Source organism: Epinephelus moara, chromosome 20 (genome assembly GCF_006386435.1).
Source record: "Epinephelus moara isolate mb chromosome 20, YSFRI_EMoa_1.0, whole genome shotgun sequence".
Taxonomy (NCBI): domain Eukaryota; kingdom Metazoa; phylum Chordata; class Actinopteri; order Perciformes; family Serranidae; genus Epinephelus; species Epinephelus moara.
The window spans coordinates 33,901,647-33,918,842 of record NC_065525.1 but is presented as its reverse complement, the minus strand read 5'-3'; the positions used below and the strand labels follow the sequence as shown (position 1 = coordinate 33,918,842).

At 42.0% G+C, this 17,196-nt stretch overlaps 1 protein-coding gene across 8 annotated transcripts in view; it reads left to right on the top strand.

Annotated features, from left to right (window-relative positions):
• Positions 1-17,196, top strand: part of LOC126407576 (unconventional myosin-IXAa-like) — a 209,180-nt gene that overhangs the window by 143,995 nt on the left and 47,989 nt on the right. For all 8 annotated transcript variants that reach the window (XM_050072586.1, XM_050072585.1, XM_050072583.1 and 5 more), the window contains one exon: positions 3,230-3,364. In XM_050072586.1, coding sequence (XP_049928543.1) covers positions 3,230-3,364 — 135 coding nt within the window. The remainder of the gene's footprint in view (positions 1-3,229; positions 3,365-17,196) is intronic.

Below are 17,196 nucleotides of genomic sequence, written 5' to 3'. Positions count from 1 at the left end.
TCACATAAAGGTGTATAACATCTCAAGGGTTTCACCGATCACCACGCAACTTTGTAGGCATATGACCACACATAATCTGAGGGGACCCCTCCATTATTGACCCCATCAAACAAAATGGGGGCGCTAGAGAGCTCATTTCTTATCTAGGCCTAACCGCCATATGGATTTTTACTAAACTTGGTAGATGTGTAGAACAGTACGCCTCAAGGTGACTGGAGAAATTTAACTCTAATTGGCAACTGGGTGGCGCTATAACAACAGAAAAATGCTTAGAAATGGCTAAAATACGACCGATCACTGTGGCTCCCCCTGTGGACCAATGTTTGGGGTTCTTTTTTCTACTTTTTGGTATGACTAAGTCATGGTATGGTATGCTGTACATAATCACGGAAACTGTCAGTGTGTCATTCTGTCAGTGTGTCATTCTGTCTGTCCCACGTTTTTCTACTCACTGACGTGGTCAATCTATGTGAAACTGCACATAGGCATTGAGGATTGGCATAGGTACCAATGGGTATGGACTAGTATATTTATATAATTTAAAATACGGCTTTGCGGTTGCAGTAACTGTCATAACATACAGTATAATATGTCCAATATTAGGAAAGTAAAGTACATGAGAGTTTTTACAGTGACAATGTTGTTCAGTAATGTCATGAGCTGTTTGTGTTTCACAGTGGCAGCCAGCAAAATTCAGCTCTGTTTTATTCTAGTGTAGTGATGGTTTAACGTTTATATAAAGGGTGTTAAAGGGGTTTCTATCTTAGTATTTCCTTCTCAAACTAAGATAGCACCTTTAACCACATTTTAGCCACGTGTTAAAGTCACACTGACACCAGCTGAGTTATATGAAGCCACTCGTTAAACTGCACCCCTATCAGGTGGAAATTTTCTTCAGCCTGAGCTTAAAAATAAGACAAGAAAACCATATCCCATATCACTTACATGTTGCATGGCATCATGGGTAACCTTCTATTGGTGTACTGAACATACATAAGCAGGTAAACCAAAGAGGGAAAGGCCTGGATGATATTATTTTCTGTGTCAGAGAGCCTGCACATATTTTGATAAATAAGATTTCGTATTAAAGCAGGGCAGGTAGACACACCAACATTTACAAACATTTGACTGGCACTGCACCATCGTGGAAGTTTAAGAAGTAATATTAATAGATATTCATATTTTTTCACGTCTGTGACAGATGAAGACATTAAAACTGTAGTAAAAGGTGGTGTGATGTCACTATGATTATCAAATCATCATTTTCACGGTCTATATTTGCTAAATCCGTGTGTCACATGATTAAAAAAAGGTGAGACTCTTATTCTGTAGATGTTCCTCAGCTGAGCAGCAGCAAGCTGTATCTAAGCAGTGTTGCTCACGTGGGCAATGTGGCTGCTCTTATCTGTTAACAGGGGCACTAACAAGAAAAAAACTGTAAAGCTTGGATTCTCTGCCTGAGTCTGAACCGGGTCGGGCCGTAATTTCCCGCCGCAGTCCTCGGGCTTGGATGGGTCGGGCTCCTCATAATAGACCTAGGCTATGGAACCAACTACTTATCACACCTGCCCCCCCCTTGACGGCGTCACTGGCAGCACACGTGAGCTGTCGACGGTGACAATGTGTGTCGGCTTCGTCGAGTGTACCAAGTGCAGCACGATGCTGGTGTATGACAGCAAAAAGACGGGGACCTCGACACTTAAGAGGCACATGACGAAGGCTTGCCATGGAAAGAAAGACGAGAGTCAGCCATCAATGTCCACGTTTGTATCCTTAAAAAAATGTCGGGTTTAAACCGGGCTCGGGCTTGGAATTACAGTTAAAGGGGCGGGCCGGGCCGGGTTCGGACAGAACATGCAGGCTCAGGTGGGGTCGGGCTGGATTTTTTTGGGCCCGATCTAAACTCTAACGCGCTGCTCACACAGGCAGTGTGGCCCGGCCATAAATAATAAATAAGCAGTAATAAACTTTTGTTGGCGAGTTGTAACCAGACACTACCAGTGAACAGTGACTCCTGTGACATGTTTACCTGTGTTACAAAGAATTTCTTCCTGCCTGAAACTCCTGGTCGCAGAAAAATGTCATTATTACTGTTAGCTGCACTGTGTTTTCAGCCTTTTAGATCTGGAACAAGCAGGTGGCCAATTATCAAAGGTTTTCCAATATTTGTAAACGTACATTCAAGAGGAGGGATATTAGGTTAACCTCCTAAATCAACATGCATCCCTTTGTCCTGTTAACGTCCTCCCTTTTGTTCTTTTCGTCTTTCCTCACCTTCATTTGTCTGACTCATACTCTCCATCCTGCTGCTGTCTGTCTGTCAACCACACCTGTCTGTCTATCTGTCAGTCAGTCAAGACTCGATCCCTTGCTTTCTGGCTTCCTTCATTCCCAGAGGCAGGGAGTGGTATGAAATGAAAATTCCACTGTTTGTGTGTATGTACGTGTGTGTGCGTGTGTGTGTGTGTGTGTGTTGGAGTGGCAGCTGGCAAGTCAAACCCTGTGGGGGCATCTAAAGGATTAGAAAACAGATCATTGTGTGTGTGTGTGTGTGTGTGTGTGTGTGTGTGTGCCAAGAACATTTGGGCAGATGGCATCAAGTTCCCCTCAGCTCAGTTTACCCCCTGTGGTCCTCTGTGTGGACCAGTGTATGTGTGCATATGTGTGTGCACCTCCCTTGGCACTGACATCATCTGTGTGTGCGTGTGCATGTGTGTGTGTGCCTCCCTTGGCACTGACATCATCAGTGTGTGTGTTTGCTCTCCCTCGGTGCTGTCAGGGGGTCGATGAGGTTGCACTTTCTGTCAAGGTCGTTGTTCTTATGTACAGATAACAGTGTCTATATGCAGCTATACGTGTGCTCATGTATGTTTTTATTTCAAACTGCCCTTCGGAGAGAAATAAAACACTGCTGGATTAAATTAAATTAAATTAAATTGGAAACAGCTTTTACAGTCCATTTCATAATTAAAGGCTGTCTCTGGATGGACGCCTCCTTCAGATGGTGCTTATTAATGATATATGATGACATGAACCTCCCTGACACCCAGGGGGCATCTGGGTCACTGGAGCTGTAAGGAATGAGATATAAAATGAAACACAATAAAAATATCTGTAAATCATAAAGAATCATACATTTTTATTGATGTGTACAATATTTTCTTCACATCCTGATCTCACAAATGTGTAAAATGAAGAAATAAGAATCTGTGTGTGTTTTTTTCACCAGATCCTGTCGATAGGAGTCCTGGACATCTTTGGTTTTGAGGATTATGAAAACAACAGTTTTGAACAGTTCTGCATCAACTTCGCCAACGAACGACTGCAGCACTACTTCAACCAACACATCTTCAAATTAGAACAGGTACCGTCTTATTTTCTCTCCTCTCCTCTAGTCTATGCTGCTCTCCTCTTCCTCTTCCTCTTCCTCTTCCTCTTCGTCTCCTATCTGTGCCATTTTGCCATTTGTCACCATCCACACAATGGTTATTGTTGCAGCTGCTGATCACGCATTATTGCAGTTTGTGTTGTTCTGCCTCTATGACGTGTTAACAACACTCATTCATACATGATTTGCTGCAGTGTGTCCTGGTATCATAATGACGTCATATGTACGTCACTTTGTTGTGGCTGTTACATGTTCTTCAAAAACTGCCTTTATGCTTTTGATTGAATCAACTGATGGAGTGAAGAATAGGCGCTCCTGACTGACTCTGCAGTTACGTCAAACTGGGGATAATACATGACTTCCTGTTGAGTGGAGAGCTCTGAATGCAGCACAGTATGGTTCAGTGCAATGTGAGAGAAGGGCATCTTTGTAGTGCTGTCAGTGTTCTCTGAGGTGCTTTTCACACCTCTTGGTAGTTTAGTCTGATCTGCAGCACCAAAGTAGAAAGGATGGTTGTTTTACTGCTAGTTTCTGTCGTATTTAACGCTTTTCTTAAAAGCATTTCTTACTCTGCTGTGCTACTGTTGCTGCAAAAGAGCTAACCTAACTGTGGATATGAGGATTGCAGCTGTGGAAAATGATCTGTGACATGGAAACTTGACTCTGTCACTGCTATGTATCATCAAGCCTGTATCCAGCAGCACCAACATAATTAGATATTTGGTTGAATTTAGGTTGTGACGTCAAGTGACCAGAGTTCAATGTCAGCACAACATCTCACATCTCGCCAAAGTCAACTTGACGTAGAATACTGATGATAATGATATTTTGTTGGTTTTAAGTGGTCTTGTTAAGTTACCAAAATCCAACTTCTTCTAAACATCTCATGCCAACATCATCATGACGAAGATAGTGACATTCAGTTGTTGAGTATGGAGAGCAAAACCCACCGTCTGCAAAACGCCATAATAGTTCAATGGTGTTCATTATGTCTTTAGTTTCTGATAATGACTTTAGCTGTTCTTTTATCTCAGACCTTCCTCAGAAGTGTCACTTGGTGGTGGTCGTGACACGTCTTTATCAGCTGATCTGTCAATCAGCCGATATTAGGGTGGCGTGACCGTCCTGTCAGTTTTTGAAAGGACGATCACGCCACCCTAATATCAGCTGATTGACAGATCAGCTGATAAAGAGGCGTCACAACCACCACCAAATGACACTTCTGAGGAAGGCGTAATTTTCTGCCAAAACATGTCAAGGTATGTAACATCCTAACATGTCTGAGATAAAAGAACTAAAGTCATTAAAACGCCATAATGATAACATCCACACAACGTAAAATATTATCATGGTAAGACATTTAAATTATTGTCAACACGATTTTCTTTTTTTCCAACTCTTTTTATTGGGGTTTTCAAAATTAAACAAGCAGTAGCAGGAGTATAAAAGTGAAAACAGAATGTCTGATACATTGAAGGATGTCAGATTGACCATGTTTTCTGTCATTTAAACGAGGCTAGTTAGGGGGAAGGACTTAGTGCGTCTCTCTGAAAGTGGTCTATAAAGGGTTGCCAGATCTGGTAGAATTTGTTTTCACACCCTCTTAGTGAGAATTTAATCTTTTCCAAATGCAGGTGGTACATCACATCCTTACAAGGGTTTGCTTCCAATTTAATAATAGCAATCTATGTTCTAGCAGGGTTACAAATAATATCATGTTATGTTGGGAGCTGCTTAACACAAGATCAGAACTTTTAATACCAAAGAGTGCGGTCAGTGGATCAAGATCCACAGGTCGACCCAGGACATCTGATAACGACTGAAAAATATTACTACTGACTCTTACACAGTGCCGAAACATAAGAGCTAGTGAGGCTGGTGACTGCCCACAACAGTCGCACGCTGGACTAATATATTTGGATACATTTTACAGAGCTTATTTTTTGATAAGTGAAGTCGATGCAATATTTTAAATTGCAAAAGCACAAACTGAGGAAGAATGTCCCAGTAGTTGGGCTTTTGTCCATGATTCTTCCGAAATAGTAACCCCCCAAATCATTTGCCCAGGCTACTTTTAAAAAATCGAGGCAGGAGGTACAATCTGAACATGAAAGTACATAAGACATACTCTGACATTCACTACCTGTAGATAATTAGCCCTCCCAACGCTCAACAAGACTCGGGCATCTTCATCCTGAGAGGCCATCCCTTTAACATAAGGCTATCAAAGCTATCAAACATCCACCTTTCAGTAGCAAAATGGTCATGTGCATAAATGCAAGCTACGAAATAAAGTGTTCCAGTTTCACCTTCAGTCATTTTCAGTTCTTGGCTGTTTATAGAACAAGGCTGTAAGAGAGTAAATGCACTTTATAATACACAACCCTGTATTCTTCAGCTCAGTGGCACCAGACTAACATCATCAGACCTTTCACTTATGCAACCAACCAGTCTTTGCGAGCTGAATATTCCCTTGTACTGTATGATCGCCTTGTGCTGGACAGCCACATTCCCCCCCGACATTACAGTACAAGCAGCTGTAATTATGTAGCTAGGTTAAATTAGCATGCACATCCATTAAAGTGCAAGGTCAGAGGAAAAGTGCTGAACAACTAGAGGAGGCTGACAGGCTGGGTTATAGTGCAGGAGTCATGTTTCCTGACAGCTAATTGCTGCAAACACTGCCAGCACTTTTAGCTATTTGTACATTTTCTCCGACTGGGTTTGTTTGTTTGTCTTTGTGTACTGTTTATGCCTCTGAATGGCCTCGCTCTGCTTGTATTTTTTTTTTCTTTTCCGGTGTAATTTCATCATTGTTTGTCCTCGCTGTAACTGCCGTCATCGGCTTCATGACAACCCTCTCTTTCTCTTCCACTCAGACGGACCATTACTGAACCACTAATCCCTGACCAGCTAAATTATGTATTCATTATGCTCATTTATTCAGATACTCACTGCCAAACCACTTAATATTCAGTATGCATGTTTTATTTATTTCCCCAAATCATATCCATAGAACAAGCCAGAGAGCAACGAGAGGGGGAAAAAAAAGTGAAAGAGACATTTTGGCGAGATAATGAGTCTCTATCAGTTGGACTGTGTCACAGAAACTGTCGGCTCTCGTCTCCCTCTTACTGAGCCCTGATTGGTTGTGGCAACTTAGCGGGCAGGCCCATCGCTGAAGGCTGAATGTGGAGAGAAACAGAGTGGAGGGAAAAAAGAGCAGTGTTTCAGTAAATGAGAGCAATAACGTCCCTTCAGCCTCGATGAAGATCACAGACTGCCGATGCACTAATGGTCCTGTTATCTGTTTCTGACAGTTAGCCCTCAGGGTCTACACACACACACACACACACACTGCAGGATGTAACATGTACTAACAAACAGGTTGTGTTACTGTAAATTAAAACTTGTCAGTTAAGCAAAAAAAAAAAAAAAAAATTAAAAAAACTCTGGGGCTTTAATTTTACATCTAAATGTTTTGCTGTTGAAGCTGACGGTCATACAAGGACAACGTTAAAATGACTGCAATGAAAACCTTCAGATATATATATGAATGAATTGAGCACTCCTGCTGAAAAACATAAATATAAAATCACAGCACTGCAATTTTAATTAACCAGTGTTAAATAATTAAGAAATGCCCTTTAAGAAGCATACAAAAAAGCACCATTCAGGCATAAAAGCATCACTGGTTTGTGAGGAACAGTTTTCCTTGATCCACAGAGAATAAAACTGTAAATGAAAAACACATTCTCGCTCCCAACTCGTACGGTAAACGGTAGCTCTGTTAGTGACCCTACACTTCAGACCATGATGTTCTAGCTACCCCTCTAGCATCAGTTTTGGATGCTCAGGGATGGCGTGTAAATATCCGCTCCTTACATGCGTAGTGTCTTTTCAAAATAAACTTCAGTGTTCACAGGAAACATAAGTACTTTAAGGTTAGGCAACAAAACTACTACAGATTATTGTTAAGGTTTAAATAAGTTCATATGTCCATCCATTTTCAACCGCTTATCCAAAACCGGGTTGCAGGGGCAAGACAGGGGTTTTTTATCTGTTGTCCCTGGCCGAACATTAAAGAGGTACCCTAACAACAGACAAATTATAAATACATACTGTATGTAGGTTTTTATGTTTATTGGAAGATGACATAATGTGAAATATATTGGCTTCTTTGAAGAAGTAGATGAAACATGGTATTGTCTGAGAAACATTGTCCTCTATCCATGTCAGGACTAAGTGCTGAAGTGCTGCTAATGTATCTGTAGATGGACAGATCTTTCAGTCACTCCCTTTACACACATTTAACCTGGTGATGTATTTTCAATACAATAGACAATGGTGTTTATGGAAACCATTTGTGTTGTTTTGTTTGAAAGAGGACTCCACACAGAACTTGCATTAAGAAGTTCTGGTGTACTCAAACAACATTACGCTGAATCAAATCCCAGTGTTTAAGCTTATGTTTTCATCAGGGGCAAAACACATGTAATTGGCTAGAAACTGCCTCATATATATTTTAATAAATGTCCCATTGGTTCTCTTAGTTGTTTAATTCTTGCGTTGTCAGTCACTCTCTGACAGCAGGTGCTCCTCGATGGCTATCTCTGTTTTGATTGAACCTTTCACTTGAAGGTTTTTTTCCTGTGTTACATTCAACTAATAAGTGTCAAAGTGCTGCTGAGACACTCGCCCTCACAGGACGCTGCCCGAGATTGCTTCAGCAGAGTTCACGTTTATTATCCTTTAATCACCGGGGTCCTCCAAACCTGTGGCTCTCCGCAGTTCTTGAGTTTATTTGACAGGACAACAGTTGAGGTGGCGCTGAGCTCCGCGGCCCCTCTGAGGCCCCTCTGAGGCTGGTTAGTACAGCTTCCTGATCGAGGGTTTCTAGATCTCTGCTGATTTGTGTTTGTTTGAATAAAGTTTTGCAGTTCACGCCAGGGGCCCCTCTACCCTCAGTTTGACGTCATGAGGAGGGAAAGCACTCCACACCTTGTCTGTTGCATTGTATTGAGCCTCTAACTGCTCACACTCAGTTACCTTTAGAAGATAAAGAAACTTTCCTAGATTATGTCAGCTCGCCAAACTAAATGGTTAATATGATGCCATAGTTTAAAAAAATTTAAATGCACTTTAAAATTAGATCCTGGCTTTTGATATACCCAAGTATCGATGAAGTTTATAGATTTGTCCCTCTGCTTAATCTGGTTAACTGAAGTAGAAATATGAAAGTTAGTAAGTTTTGCACTAGAAAAGGTTTATCTGATGTGGTACTGAAAAGAACCAACTCTGTAACTTTCTCCACCCCTAACTATTTTCTATCCATATTGGACATTTGTTGGTGAAAAGACCCAAGACGCCCAAGTTCTTGCGGTCTCCACATGGTATCTTTAGCCCCTTTCCCACTGCACAAAAGACCCACTAACGTCCTGCATTTGTATATAATGGGCAAGGTTACAATCAGCATTTATTCCCGGGTCAATTAACTCTGCAGTAGTCATGATCATTTATTAGCCCTGACTCCGATCGACAGCGAAAAATATACCCTGCACTAACATGGGAATGTGCTGATTTTTGTACCTTTACCGGTGAGATGCAATGCTGCACTACTACAAAATACCATTAATTTGGGGGGTAGCCAAGCCTACACCAGCTAAATTCAAAGTTAAAAATCCAGCTTAAGGTATCGATCTGATATCTTCAGCTGACAGTTTTCAACTGCAGCATATAGAGGTGTGGAATCGAGTCACATGTCTTAGACCTGTGTCAGACTTGAGTCACAAATTTGATAACTTTAAACTCAACTTGAAAGACTTGAAACTCAAAGGTTAGGACTTGGGTCTTGCCTGTCTTGAATTGAGACTTGACTTGTGACTTGCAAAACAATGACTCAGTCCTACCTCTGGCAGCATCTGATGATCTAATGAGGACTAAATCAATGAAATTGTGATCCGCTGTTTTCTCTGTTTCCGTCCTTCTGACTTTGAAAGGTGATTTTCCATCAGGGGGATTTTCCTCCTCTCCTTCCTCCGAGCTTCACTCCCCTCCAACCAATCAGCTGGTCTTATCAGCAGCGTGTGTGTTTACCTTCGGAACAGCAGCCAAAGCTAATAGGACCACACCAACCACAACCCTCAGTGAGATGGAGGATGGCGTGTGTGTGTGAGAGACTCTCGAGCCCAGTGTTTACACTCAACATGCCAATTGGTGCTTGATTTCTCTTCTGTGTGAGGACGGTGTATCAAAGCAAGAAAACACATGACAGCCACCGCCTTAGGCAAACACGCTATCTTGTTTAACTCATGAGATATCTGTAAAGAAATAAAAAACAGGATTACCTTCATCTGATAGAAGAGGAGACCCTGCTGCCCACTGTTACTGACTTCACCGTAATACAGATGTAGGTGGTGGGGGATTCTCTAAAGGACCTTTAATAAGAGCAGATTGTAACTAAATGTGCTCTTTATAATATTAATGATAAGACCGATAAAGCGGCTGTGAAAGGTATACTATGCAGGAATGGTTGGTTACTTTTTGTAAACACAATGTTCAAACGTGGCCCCTCCTCACTACATTGCAAGCTACTGTTGCAGGAACCCAACATTTGTTGTAATGGAAAAGCCGACACTTTAGCAAGTTAACCAAGCTAACTGCTAGCACCTACCTGTTCAACAACAAACAGGCCGACTCAGAGTTGCTATTTATCCCCATCCCCTCCTTCTGTGCTCACCAGCGGAAGTGGTGAGTGAAAGCCAACCCCAGATTCACTCATTTGGAACCACAGACTATAAAAATAATCCTTGTAACTACTGTGAAATCACAAATTGGTTTTGAAGCCCCAACTCTGGCATTTAGGCTGTTGCCATCTTGGTTTTTTTTGGAGCCAGAAGAGACAAAGTTTGGGCCTAAGGGTGGAGCTGTGGAGGAGTGAGGGGTGGATCTGGCTCATAGACTGTAGTGATGCCTCACAGACAGCCTGTCTGTCAAAGTGACCATGCCCTTAATTATGCATCATTAAAGCCCTACTAAAATGTAAACAGGTGAGTTATTTTAAAGTTCACCCGCCTGACAGTTGTCATCAACGTTGAAATTAGCTATAGTAAGTAAGTAAGTAAGTAAATAAATCTATATTTATATAGCACCTTTCACAGCTCGGAGGTCACAAAGTGCTTCACAATAAAAAAATACAAAATGTGTAAAACAGTGCAATACAAACAAAAATACAGAGCAACATGAACAGCAATCTATTTACAACATACTACATACTTGTTTACAGATGTCCAAAAGCCTGCCTGAAAAGGTGTGTCTTTAATTGCACTTTAAAAATCTGGACAGAGGGTGAGGAGTTCCAGAGCTTTGGGGCCATGGTTTGGAAGGCTCGGTCACCACAGGTTTTTAGTCTCGACCGAGGCACGACCAGGAGCATCTGGTCAGAAGACCTAAGTGACCGGCTGGGGTTGTAGGGTTTGAGGAGCTCGCAGATGTAAACAGGGGCTGTATTGTGGAGGGCTCTGTAAGTTATGACCAGGATTTTGAAGTGGGATCTGAAATGAACAGGAAGCCAGTGCAGGGATGCTAGGATAGGGGTGATATGGCAGGACTTGTGTGATAGAGTGAGTAATCTGGCAGCGGCATTTTGGACAAGTTGTAGACGGGCCAGGGATGATTTACTGAGGCAGGTGAATACTGAATTGCAATAATCAAGCCGGGATGAAATAAATGCGTGGATAGCCATTTCCAGTTCTGAGTGTGAGATGATGGACCTGAGTTTTGCAAGGTTTCTGAGGTGGAAGAAGCATGAGCGGGACAGGGAATTGACATGTTTGTCAAACAGCATGTTTTGGTCAAAAATGACTCCAAGGTTCCTTAGGTTAGATCTGATGTTTTGTGATAGTGACCCCATGTGGTCGATCACCTTCGAGACCGTTGAGTCATCAGTAGAGACCTATAGAGACCAAAACCATATTTATACCTGGGTGTAAACATGTTAATTTCTGCTTTAAAGTTGAGCATTGTAACTCTGGGGTCTTTAGGGATTGACTCACTTGTGGAGCCAGCCTCAAGAGGCCATTAGAGGAACTGCAGTTTATAGTACGTCCAAGTTGGCCTCATTGTTGTCTTCTTCTTTAGTGTGAGCTTTGTCTGCTTGCCGCTTTGTCAACAACCTGGGATGAGAATGTGATGTTTTTGGTGCTGTATCCACGATATTTGTACCTCCATTTTGGATGTCTGTTGCTGATGCTACCTTTTTAAAGTCCCGACCTCACCTGGACGCTGTTATTGGCTGGGTGCTACACACCCAAGAACATCTGCAACTGAACAAAACAAGATGAAAATACAGGCAGAGGGCAGAGTCTCTACAGATTAATACACCATCACACTCTTCTTGTGGGTCATAAGTGTTGATTGAGAGGTATTACGTCTGTATGAGTCTACACACTGTTCTTTTTTTAAGGAAGATCCTGCATAGTATCCCTTTAAGCCTTCATAGATCAGGAAGCAAAGTTGGCACTGTGATGCAGATTTTCCGCACTCTACACCCTTATTTTGATCAGTCCAGCTCATTCCTTGACGTCATTTTTGTGAATCATGCTGGTCCATAGAGTCCAACTCTCTCTCAGTGGACCACAAAAAGCAAAACCCACTTAAAGAGCATGTTTAATGACAAGACAGCGAGTGTGTCTTCTTCTTGTATCTGCGTCTCTGTCAGAGTTAAGCCTTTCTCTCTCTCCCTGCTTTTAAAAGAACTCGCTGCAGCTCTCGTGATTGCACTGCTGGTCCTCCTGTCTGCTCAATAAAAACACTGTGCTGTCATAACAAGAGAGAAGGCCGCTGCGGGAGGGAGAAATACAAAGACAGAAGAAACAGAGAGATACTGTAGCAACGCAAACACACTCACGGCCTCCCTCACCTTTAACACCTCAACACAATTCAGGCCTGCTTGAAAGCTGCGCTGTGTTACCCGGCAGAGAACAGACACAGAGCTGACTCACAGATGGAGGGACGGCCGCAAGTCGACCACAACAGAACTCCCTGCTTTCTCCAGCGCAGCAGGAAGTTTTGGAGCTTTTATTGCTCACAGATTGGTTTTGGTTTGAGATTTTTTACATCTGTGTCTGTGTCCCAATATCTGTTATGTCTCTCTCTATTTATAGTGATCAGACGACAATTTAAAGGGTTAGTTCTCCTAATTTATTGCAGCATGTGTTTCCAAATTATTGTAAGTGTTGGGGGCACTGAGGGGGACATCCTCTTAAAGTTATTGATTAGGCATGTGCTGGACATCAGGGAATGTCAGCAGTAGAAAAAATACTTTAACTTATTGTAGTGGAATATCAGTCTCAAGTAACATAAAATGGAAATACTAAAAAAAGTACCTCAAAGCTGTATTTAAGTCCTCCCAAATTTTAATGCAAGCTCTAATAGAAACCAGAATCTGTCAGGATAAGTATCTTCCAGTTTTGGCGAGTTTGGGCTCAGTCTGGCTTCATCTTTGTCGTCTTTGCTGACAGGACTGAAACCAGACAAGATCTGCTTTCAACAGAAAAATGTGTTGTGTGCTCTGAGATGTAACGAGTCATTCTGTGCTGTTGTTGTCTTACTGAGTCTCCTCTGTTAGCTCAGACAGGTCCGACCTCTCCTATCTGCTGCAGTGTTTTGATTTAATGTCTCTATCCTCTGTAAACTCCACTCGTGAGCCCTCGGGGTCCAGAGCACTGCTGCTTTTTCTGTTTTACCAGGTCTCCAGTTGCACCTGCAGTTCTCACTCTGCATCAGTGCTGGAAGTGGACTGTTAGGGGAACAGCCTAGCAGGAAGTCCCATGCAATTCAGAGAGGTTGAAGTGCTAATTAAAATGTGTTCAAACTAGGACTGCAATTAACAATTCTTTTTACTGAATTCTCTGCGAGATCGACTCTAGGTTTTTAAATGAAAGGTTCACTCAGCCATGAGCAAAAGGCAGTGATGAAGGTTAGAGCACTGATAATAATAATAATGATAATAATATTTGAAAATCTTAAGTGCAGAGGGGCTGTCATAAGTTACCTACAGTAGATGTCAATCAGCACGTCCCCAGTTTGGAGAAGCAGTCAGGAGTACTGCCATGGAAGCTATGCAATGTCCTGCTGTGAGCAGGGCCAGCAGCAAATCATATTTCATATTTCATATTATTGTTCGACTCTTAGATTCTGAATTAACATTTCATCCACAGCAGTACATAGCTTAGCTTCCATGTCAGTTTCATTCTTTGGAAGAATACAGCTAATTTTAAAGATTGATAATATACAGTTCTCAAAAAAAGGCTTGACTCAGTCACACAGAGGGACATTAAATGATACATGGGCTGCATTTACGTAGCACTTTTTTAATCTTAGTGACCACTAAAAGTGCTCTACACTACGGGCATCATTCACCTTATTCACACGCAGGGTCATACAATAGACCCTTTTAGGGCCGACGCCACAATGACATAAATTTATTAGCTGGAGGCAAAACACGACTCTCCTTCACAGGGATGTAGGCTACATAGGAATCTTAAAATGTGGTCTTGTTGTGTTATTGGGAGCCAGAATAGAAGGAGTGATGGCTCAAAACTTACATTTTAACACATACCAGCCGCCACTGCCTGTCAATAAAAATAAAGACTGCTATAGTTGCTAGTTAGTTAACTATAGTTATATGCAATAAGATGAAGGACTGGACGGTGGCGATCATCAGAAATGCTCATGTGTGCAGCGCACACTTCATATCAGGTTAGGGAAAAAGTATTTTTTCCTGTTGTAGGGATGAATAACGTTATGTGTATTAAGGGTTATCATGTCCACCTCATCAGAAACTGGGGAGGTATTAAGAGGAATGTTGGATTTCTCTGTAACGCTAACTTTTTAGCACATTAGCTAACGTTAGCTTCGATAGCAAAACACACCGGAGGAAATTGTTCAAGTGTCGTCCTCCTTTGTAAGATTGGCAGAGTAATCAGCCACAAAGCTTCCTGACATGGTGAGTTTGTAAATTCAGTCTGACGCTCTACACTGTTAGGATGAAGTGACCTAGGCATAGGCATACGTCATGTTTGCATTCATTTTATTGATTGATGGCCAGCACATCTGGATCTGGTTTGGGCAGAGACCCAATGTCTGGATGCTATAAATGAGAGCCCTGTTGGCCGAAGAAACAGAGCGTTATATTTCTACATGAATTAACGAATGGTTAAGTTAAGCGCACATTCACTCCGCTCAGCGCTCTGCCACTCCAAGAGTTCAGTTTTCTGGATAACCGAATGGTACATTCTGTCAGCGCACTGAATTTACGAACGGTCCAGTTTGTGCCAGAGTGCACTCCAGCACTCGGAATGAGTATTTCTGAATGCAGCACTTGCATCATCTTCCTCCATTCGCCAAAACAATCCAAGAAAACTTGCTAGCTATGTCGCCCACCAAAAAAGTCATACTGTTTACTAACAGTAAAAGGGTCTAAAGTGGCTGAGACTACCATATGAGTTGCCACCTGCTCATAAGATAATCATTGAAGCACAAACCACGTCCAGCTGATTAGTAGAGGACCACTCAACTTCCTAAACCATAGCTGCCCCTTGGCGACATAGGACCTGGGAAAATAGCATTTTGATGTTAAAACATATGTAGGCTACTTCAAACCAACATTTGAATGTTCGGATTAGAATACATAAGAACCACTACTGAAAAGCTAATGATATATAAACCTTAAAAAAGGAACCACCTATAATAATTTTGTCTAAAGAATGTCAGAAAATAGAGAAAAATGCCCAAACATTGAGTTTTCTATCATGTAGGACAAAGGAAAGCTACACATGTTCACATCTGATGAAATGTTATTTCTGCTTGACAAAACAAAAACAATCAGTTATTAAAATAGACAACGTTATAAACAATAACTAATTGTTTGAGTTCAGACAGCAGCAGCTGCTGAGGTCATAAGTCATATGAAAATGTGAAGACTTGTCTCCTAAAGCAGCTGTTAATAAATTGCTGTACCTGGCATGTCTGGCACTTAGTGATGAAACTCCGCTCGCAGCCACTCTGCCATTCTGCTGTCGAGTCGAACCGTAACTGAGCCACCTTCGTTGCGTGCCTCGCATACTGAGTCACAGCTTTGTAGTCGTCTGTCAGCAGGACGGATCTGTTTACATGAATGTGTGTACGCAATAAAATGGCTGATGAGTGTATGTGTGTTTATCTCCTTATCTGATTGTCTCTCTGAGTCAACACATGTGTTCACAAACTCCCTCGCAGACACAACAAAGTGCGCCACATGAACTGAGTCAGTTATCTGTGAGTGCTCGGCTTGATGAGATTTAAACGAAAGCACATGCACTTTTTTAATGACTCTGTTTCTATCTCTTGGATCCGGTGCAACCTCTGAATGAAACCAAACGTGCCACATGTTCTGAATGCCTCGTCAGTGATTCAGCAGCCTAAAAACAGAGGAGAGAGCGGACGTGTCGCATGTGTAAATGTGTCCTCCGGTGCTGCTTTGAATACTTGACTGCTGTCTCACTTTAGTAATTAGGTCTCAACTGATTATCAAAATATTTTACATTTCTTTCCCTCATTACCAGAGGTCAAAAATACACGGATAAACGCAAAAGAGTATGAGCATGCAGATGTAGAGACATACATACATCACCACATGGATGAATATATACAATATGCACATTCTAACACACAAACTTGTATGTCACGCACATGTAACCCGCACACACACAGTCATATTTACAGCTATTTTAAGGTTAGCCCCGGTCATTATGCACATTCCTGAGCATGCTGGTTGCTCTGTGGCTGCCTGAAGGCCGGGTTGCTTGAAGTGAACTCATTCATAAGATGTGTTGCCGCATACCTGACCAGTCGCAGCGTGACGTGAGTGTGAGCGTCAGATTGTTGGTTTCAAAAAAACCTACAGATGCAGTCCCTCTTTGTTCTGACATCAGAGGGGTGTGGTGGGGAGGAGGCGGTCAACAATCTCTTAAGGATGCAGATGTCAGTCCAAGTGTTTGTCCAAAGCAAGATATCTTGATGTAGTCTGACTAGGTTGCCATGTAATTTGTTATTGATGTGTATGGCTCCAAGAGGATGGTTCCTAATGATGTGCTGACTCCCCTGTGCTCCCTTTTGAATTTAGAATTGACCACCAAAAATCATCTTAAAATCCACCTGTTTTCTTTGTTTTCTTGAGTTTACAACTTTAGATTTTGCGGCTTACAGTTTGTCTCCTTGTTTCTGTATTACAGTTTCTTCTCTTGCCCTTTTTATGCTGACATTGCACATAGGGCCACTCAGAGTCCCTACCTTATGCCTCCTTTGCATTTTTACGCAGAACCAAACAATGGCTGCATCATGCCGCTCCAGTGTGTGATCATAGGTTGCATGGAGTTGTAACACAAAAGCGTCTGCCTCGAGTGTGACATATAACATATGCATCAGCTGTTCCATGGTCTGTTCCCTGTTTTATGGCTGATCTCATCCTCTTCTCGGAGGGCATGAGCTTCTGGACCCCATCGTCTTCCCAATTTGACGAAATTTTTTGAACAAACTTTGAATGGGCATATCTCATGCCCCGTATGTCGTAGAGACATGAAACTTGGCACAGAGATGCCTCTCCTCATGAGGGACACATTTGCCTCAAGAACCCATAACTTCCGGTTATACAGATTTTCCGCCATTTTGAATGTTTTGAAAAACACTTAAAATCGATCTCTTCCCAGGAAGTTTGAGCGATCTGCATGAAACTGGGTGAACATAATCTAGGGACCAATATCTAAAGT